This window comes from Pseudomyrmex gracilis, unplaced genomic scaffold, assembly GCF_002006095.1.
Source record: "Pseudomyrmex gracilis isolate BER0280 unplaced genomic scaffold, ASM200609v1 scaffold_506, whole genome shotgun sequence".
In the NCBI taxonomy this organism is placed as follows: Eukaryota; Metazoa; Arthropoda; class Insecta; order Hymenoptera; family Formicidae; genus Pseudomyrmex; species Pseudomyrmex gracilis.
The window spans coordinates 23,243-31,245 of NW_018021090.1; the positions used below are offsets into that span (position 1 = coordinate 23,243).

At 34.6% G+C, this 8,003-nt stretch overlaps 1 protein-coding gene across 1 annotated transcript in view; it reads left to right on the forward strand.

Moving 5' to 3' along the window:
- The first annotated feature begins 3,262 nt into the window (after positions 1-3,262).
- LOC109860910 (fatty acid synthase-like) overlaps positions 3,263-8,003 on the forward strand; it is an 18,128-nt gene continuing 13,387 nt past the window's right edge. The window contains 2 exon segments of the mRNA XM_020440326.1: positions 3,263-3,463; positions 3,947-4,197. Of these exon segments, the coding sequence (XP_020295915.1) occupies positions 3,301-3,463; positions 3,947-4,197 (414 nt within the window). The 5' untranslated portion in view covers positions 3,263-3,300.

The window sequence follows — 8,003 nt, forward strand, 5'->3', positions numbered from 1 at the left end:
TGTCATTAGAGCAAGTTTAAAAAAAAACAAAAATTTTATACTCAAACAAGTATTGGCAGATAATTTATCGCAGAGTGCAAGTAAATTAGGCATACAAGAAACATTTTGGTTCCAACAAGATAACGATCCGAAGCATTCGGCGAAGAAAACACGGGCATGGCTTTTGTATAATGTACCAAAACAGTTTGAAACACTACCCCAATCACCAGATGTTAATCCCATAGAGAACCTTTGGCATATTTTAGATTTACAAATTCGACAAAAAAGAATAAGAAACAAAAACGATTTAAAAGAAGCACTACTGGAAGAGTGGCTCAAAATTCCTCTTGAAACTACGAGAAAACTTGTGGAATCATTCCAAGTCGATTGCAGGCAATAATTGATGCCAAAAGCATGCATACAAAATATTAAAAACTTGATTTGCATTAAAAATTGCAAAAGAATTATGTATTTCTTAAGTAAGACGCAAGTGTGCCAATACTTTTTTGAGTACAAAATTTTCGTTTTTCTTTCTCAACTTGCTTCACTTACAATATTGACAGTTCTAAAAAAACACATTGCTTACATATATTAAAAGACATTAATGTACACATTTTGTATTAATGTATCACTTCACTATATAAATATATTTTAAAAAATGTTGATGTGCCAATACTTTTTAGGGCCACTGTATATGTGTATATACATATGACGACATTTAAGTGAATTGAAATGACAATAAAGCCTATGATATAAAAGATTTAAATACATATTTTAAATTTATAATGATTATCTTTTTTTTCTGCGCGTAGACGATAACTTCTTCGCAGACATCATGTCACCTTTAGCAGTAAACGACACTAACAAAAAGTTTGTTTTTGTGCAAGTGAAAAATAGGCAGTTATGAATTTGTAGCCGTTTACATGAAATAGCTATCTCGCATTAAGCGACTATTTCATAATAGATATCTTTACCCTATATATATATATATATATATATATATATATATACACATATGTTCGTGTAATTATATTTTATGTGTAATTATAGGTAGCTGAATACACTCATCAGCCAAATTTATATATATACATATATGTGTATATAAATATGTGTGTGTGTATATATATATATATATATATATATGTATTTACGTGTAAATCTTACACGTTAATTTTTGAATTGAGATTTTAAGCCGGAAATTCCAGGTATATATATATATATATATGTATCTGACACACACACACACACACGCAGTTTTATATATATATATATATATATATATATATATATTGTGACGTGACACTTTTTGTGTCCATCACAAGGATACATTTCCGGCACAGGAGGCGGTGAGCTCGCGTTTTCCCACTATTTGAAGGAGAGCAGCTCATTAGATTGCGTAGCGCAGGCGAAGGCGCTTACTTTGGGTTTGCGATTGTTTTGCGTAATATGCCGCTCGGCGGCTATTTTGTAAGTTATTTTCAGCGTGAAGAGAGCAACACACTGTACGTGACTGGCTGGTAGAGAAGAGCGAGAAAGAGAGAAGATAACGCGAGGTCCAGAGGCGTGAGGCGTTACCGGCCTAGGATATTCGGCAGAAATTTTGACGTCGAACTCTAAAAGTGGTAGAAACTTCCAGAAAATCGAAATCGAAGCTTCCAACGGAGTGACAGGCTCGATGATGCTGGGAGATGAGCCTCAACAAGCTCATTTCATTGACTAATCAAGGTAGAACGGACCTGATACGACCAATGAAAGGGCCCGAGTCGCTATTATGCGAGGAACACGTGGCCGCTGTCACTCGCAGCGCCACGAAAGAAAGAATGGTTCAGTTACGTAGCAGGAAGAACAGCTCTGTAGAGCAATTGCCGAAGAATACGAATCTTCATTGTTGCGCGTACCGTCAACCCCGCGAGTTCGTCGTCTCTCACGTATGTCGTGATGCCGGGGTGTAAGACTGTGTGCCGGACAACATCCGAGGAGAACCTGCTAAGACGATCTTAAAAGGGAGAATAGTTACCGTTTTGTAGAGAGTAGCCGGCAAACGTAAATGTGGTTGGTTCTCTTCCGCACTCGCGACTTATATTGTTCGTGAATCGAATCTCGACGGGCTACCCTGCGAGTTCTATATCGCGCGATATGTTGCCGAAAATATAGTGTATCGTGATTTGCGTTGGCCAATGATAAGAATAATTATCTTTATTTACCGCTGCTGTTGTTCCGATCAGTCGCGGTCGCAATAATCCGGGCTTATCTATGCTCGTCATTCTTGTATGTTTTGTTTTCATTTTTTTTTTTTTTTGTTTGCGCCAATTTCGTCCGTTCGTTATAGTCTCTTAACGCGTGTGATTCTGAAATATTGAATATCATGTCTTTGTATTTTTCCGAACATCGCCGTAAGAAATTGTGAAAATCTGTGACCGTCGGACCGCGACAGTGTGTCACGTTCTTTGTCTCACTCGCGTCGAATAAAAACCGCGCGCCTATTGTGCGCCTTATCTAAGACCTTGCGTGCGACAGCGCATTTCTGCGTCTGAATTATATCTCGCGGTCATCTTAGCGCGATAATATCTTAGAATACGGACACACGGTCGCGAGATATTATAATAAAAAAGGACTACATCATATAACTTGGCTATCAGTTATAGTTGCGTTACACATGTAGCATTTTATCGCGCTCTTTTACTGTATGTTTTTTTTTTTTTTTTTTGTTTGTACCGCCGATATCATTTCTGGCCAGCGACCGGCCAAACTCATTGCAAGTTGTTGATATTAAACTCTATTCTAATTATCAATCAACATGCATGTTTCTCTGCCTTTATTTAAACACCGCCTCCTGAGCCCACAACTTTCCGTTGGTATTTATGAAACCGAGCTGCCGATGCACGTTACCGTCACGTCGAAATTATTGGATTAGGTCTCTTAATTAGCGTCGAGATTATTAAATTTGGCGTGTGAATTCACGCCTGGCGCCTAATTAACTGATTCGGTAAGTAAACCTTGAGATTTCTGACAAAAAAACGTGCCGAAGGTGTACAGCACTTTTGCTAAAAGATCTCAAAGCGAGGTGACCGTCACAATATATATATATATATGTTGTACATACACGCATATTTCCGCAACAACATCCAGCGAACGGCTCTTATTACCGTCTATATATTTCTAGAAATATTTGTTTGAACGATTTAATACAAGCGTTTCTATACATCATTTATTAAAGTTATTTTTAACAACTAAATTGTTAACCTGAGGATTAATAATCTTCTTGAAATTTTTATTTAAGGACCTATATTTGATACATTGTTAACAACAAAAGAAGTAAATATGGACTGCAACAAACAATCTACTTCGTGTAACACAAACAACGAAATTGTTATCTCTGGTATTGCTGGACGATTTCCTAATTCTGACAATATGAAACAACTTCAGGATAATCTTTTTAATAAAATCGATCTTGCTTCGAACGATAATCAAAGATGGAATACTGGTAAGATACTTTTTGTTGAGTGTGAAAGTGTGTGTGAGAAAGAGAAGACCTGAGTGATTGGCTAATTACTACATACTTTCTTCACATTTCTATTCATTAGCATAAACCATAAACTTTACACATTTCACGTTCTTATCGAATAGCTGATCGATGGCGGCGTTTACCCTCGCTAAAATAAGGTATTGAAAGCCTCGTACGGTTATTGTAAACCAATAAAATTTTTAATATAAACTTATCTGAAAACTTAAAACAATCTTAAATGGAAAATGCAATATATAACTGCATTTGGCATTAGAAATCGAAAACCGAAAACAAAACAACAAATAGAGCTACTCGATTAATTGCAGTTACACAAGTACACAAATTTCTGAGCTAAAAAAGCACTGCGAATTTTTATACATATATGAAAAGCAATCTATGAGATATTTGATCCGAAATTCAGCGCAAAGTAAATAGTGATGGTATTTTTTTGAATTTTTGCAGTTGAGTTTGACATGCCCTCTAGACTTGGCAAGATCAATAACATAGAGAAGTTCGACGCACAATATTTCGACATTTCTATGTTTGAAGCTCAAGTATTAGATCCTATGACTAGAATGTTACTGGAACACACTTATGAGGCAATTATTGATGCTGGACTTAATCCTGAAGAGTTACATGAAACAAACACTGCAATAATTATAGGAGCGTGTTCGGCATCTACGTTTAATGCAGTCGTGTATAGTAAACCTCAGGTACAAAACTTGTTTGATATGATAAATTACGATAAATATTATAGTATTTCGGTTTTTACTTAAAAATTACCCAATAAAATCATAGAGAGAAACATTGATAACACATATTTCATTATGTTTTTTTACAACACTTTCGTGCGCCATTACTTCCACTTTTATAGAATGTAGGAGCTATATTAAAAACTTAATTTTGATTTGAGTTTATGCTATATATATATGTATGTATATGTATATATATACACATATATATATCCACTCAACTTTTTAATTCTGCCGTTAATCTACATCTACAATTTGTGAAAAAAGTGATTTTTGCTTCATATCTGTGTGCATATGTGCATACTTATAATTCAGGCTCGGAATTGTTCGCATAAAATTTCTGATAGGCACACTTGCTGCTTTTTCTTTACTGCTCGAATCAACAAAATTCTGTCTCATGCTCGATGAAAAGCGCACTAAAATAGAAGCGCGTTTGCGTCTTGAAACGGTAACCGTCGTTGAAGTGTGTACAAGCGAGTAAAGACAATCAAAGAAGCGTAATTCTTAAAACTTTGGCTGAAGATGCAAATTATGAGTACTAAATTATAACCACTTATTAGCAATATCAAAAAATGGAACTGGCCCACTGGTCTCGCGGCCTGAGTGTAGGGGCTATGAACATGAGAATTCCGAGTTCGAATCCACTTATCACCTTAAGATGTTTTTTGGGCCGGTCCCTTTCAATCGAGTTAATTAAGTGATTGGCAAACTAAATCCTGCTTTAAAAAAATTAATTCGAGTGAAATCTCGAATTAATTTCTTTCCCATAAGGCGATCTCAAGAGAGGGTCTTGGAGCGTACTATATATTATATCGTGATTACTGGTACCGATACAAGTGATATCAATTATAAAACGTCGTTAGAGAAACAAGTACATATATAAAAAGAGATTATAGTAGATTTAAACGTATTAGACGGTGTTTGTATAGTTTTGGCTTCTAAATCGTAGTCTAATAGTCTCATTACATTCTTGAATATTATGTCTATCTCGGACACTAATTTGGTTTTTATGCATAACTCTTAAACTGTAAATGCCAATACAATAAAAGTGGAGGTGATTGTAACTTCAAAAATTGTTGTTAAGTTTTTCATATATTGAAAAATGTCCGAGATTAATTTTATTATTTTCTTTTATTCTGTAGAGCCGTTTTTCTGAGCAATAAATACGAAAAACACCTAATACGAACGAAAAACGTCTAATACGAATTACTCGTTCGATCGGTATAACAAAAAGGTCCAGAACCCTCTTAAGTTATAACACCCAAAGCACAAGCCCGATATAGATAGGCAAGCCCACTATAATAGCCGTATATCGCGTGATAGTATACTGTAGTAGTATACTATACAATCCTAACTTGACGGAAGAGAATGGAAAATGAAGAAAAATGCTGGAAGAAACCAGAGACAAAACAAAAAAAAGTGGAAAAAAGAATGTGACCCGCAATTGCTCGTCCGGTTATGAGCACGTTAAAATAATTACGTAAAAATAAAAGTATCAAACAATAAATATACCATCGAATCAAATAAAAATAGTTCCTAACTACTAAAGTAAATATAATGGCGCGCAAAAGCATCGTAAAAAAAATATATATATATAGAGTAAAAGTGTCTAGTACAAGATAACTTTTTGTAAAGGCTTGTAAATTATTAAATATATAATCTTAAGTTTTACTTTTATGTTAAACTTATGGGAAATATATTCAAGGTTTATCATCAAAAGTGAGCAATCGATAATATCAATACTTTGTTGTATGTAAATTTTTTTATCAAAAGTGCCGATTTGCTGATACAAAAAAAAATTTCTAATATGAGACACAAGGAATTTCTTTCCTATAGAAATCTTAGCAACAATAGAACATATGTGTGTGTGTTGTTAAGAATGACAATAATTCTTAACTTTTCTGCAAAAAACAAATGCCTGACTCACCTTGTTTTAAATTTGCTGAAAACTCAAGCGTTTTGTTTTCGGCAACATGACAGCAAAAACGTAGACAGGTGACTATCAGGGTATGGGAAGAGCTACTATAACATACATAACAAAAGATGGCCGCGCGAAGCGCGTAAAACAGTCCAATGCATGCTTATTTTCGCGGATCTTTGTTACTTAAGAGGATACTGAACCAGCGGATTAACAGCTGCTTTGCTGCTACGCTGTCCAGTAGGTGGTGCCCTCTATACAAGGATAGACATATATTTCTTTTCTTGTCTCTCGTTCGGTTTGCTCGTCTGAAGCCTCTTGCACAATGGACGGAATAGCAATAGCGATAGAAATAACAAAAGTTTTAAAGAGTTTATATTTAAAAATAAAGGTAGGAACAGCGGAATCTAACATACAAAACTACACATGTATCAATGCAGATCAGAAAATCGGAATANAACAGCGGAATCTAACATACAAAACTACACATGTATCAATGCAGATCAGAAAATCGGAATAAGCAATAGCGATAAAATTTCCGACGAGTTGGAATTCTGTGTTAAAAATTGTGTTATTTCTATTGCTATCGCTATTCCTTCCATTGTGCAAGGGGCTTGATAGTGGAGGGGATATGCACACGTACGTGACTGTCTGCTTGTGTGCGTATCCTTTCTACTATCGCATGTGCTTCATTAGAAGATCTAACTATTCTTGTAAACTACCCTGATAGGAAACCATTTACAAAATTATGTGACAAAATCTTGCATTAAAATTGTAATTTGCAATTATACAGACATATTTTAGGAAATAGATGCAAAAACATTGATCTTTTCTGAAATATTCGTAGTTGTTTGCAAAATCACAATACTTTTCGAATACTATTTCGGCAAAAGAATAACGATATGGCGAATCATCTTAGCAGTATATTTGCAAACTTAATTTCACAAAGAAATTATCCAATAATTGAGGAAAGAAATTCAGCTATGTAATGTTTCAATTATGTAGAAGTATCCCAGCAAACACAGATATATAACAGCAACATTGTCGTAATAAAACAAATGTAACAAGTAATATAACATGTTCGTTGCATGTAACATCCATGTTAGTTGTAATTTTCTACTTATCGTATATTGCAGTTATATAATATGAATATAAGTAGAATGTAAGTAGAATGTAATATAATTGTTATATAGTTACAGAAATGTTATACGAAAGTTATAATGTCAATACCAGCTAATAACAAGCAATATAATAGATATATAACATAATTAGATTACATTTATAAAACAAAGTTACATAACATCGATGTTAATAGAGTATAACAGCTGTTATATTACGTATATCACGCTGTTACTTCTATGTTATATAGCAGTTATAATCTGTGTTTGGTGGAATGATTGCATATGAAGAAATGCAAGAAATTGTCGTCACTCATGATGTCATATTTGTGCAATATTTTCACAATTTGCTTATTGGAGGTATATAAACTGTGGAAATGCATAACGACTTTTTCGCAATTTTTGACAAATATTATTTACAATATTTTATTTCGACAAAATTGTTGCGTTATGGCGAATCATCTTGGTGCAATCATTGCAAAATTGTCGCCATTCATTATGCTCTTTTTGTGCAATATTTCACAAATGTGCCTATTGGGGTAGATAATAAATTCACATTCTGATCGTCCCATTATATTCTTTTATATTGTTACGCCCGCGGAGCGCGGAGCCGTTCTCGAGGGACGCCGATACTCGCGTGCGCGGACGCGGCAATGACAAAGGCGCACTTTCTTATGAACACACTTTATTTCGTTACAAATACAGCGTTTTTATTGCCCGTTGTACAAATC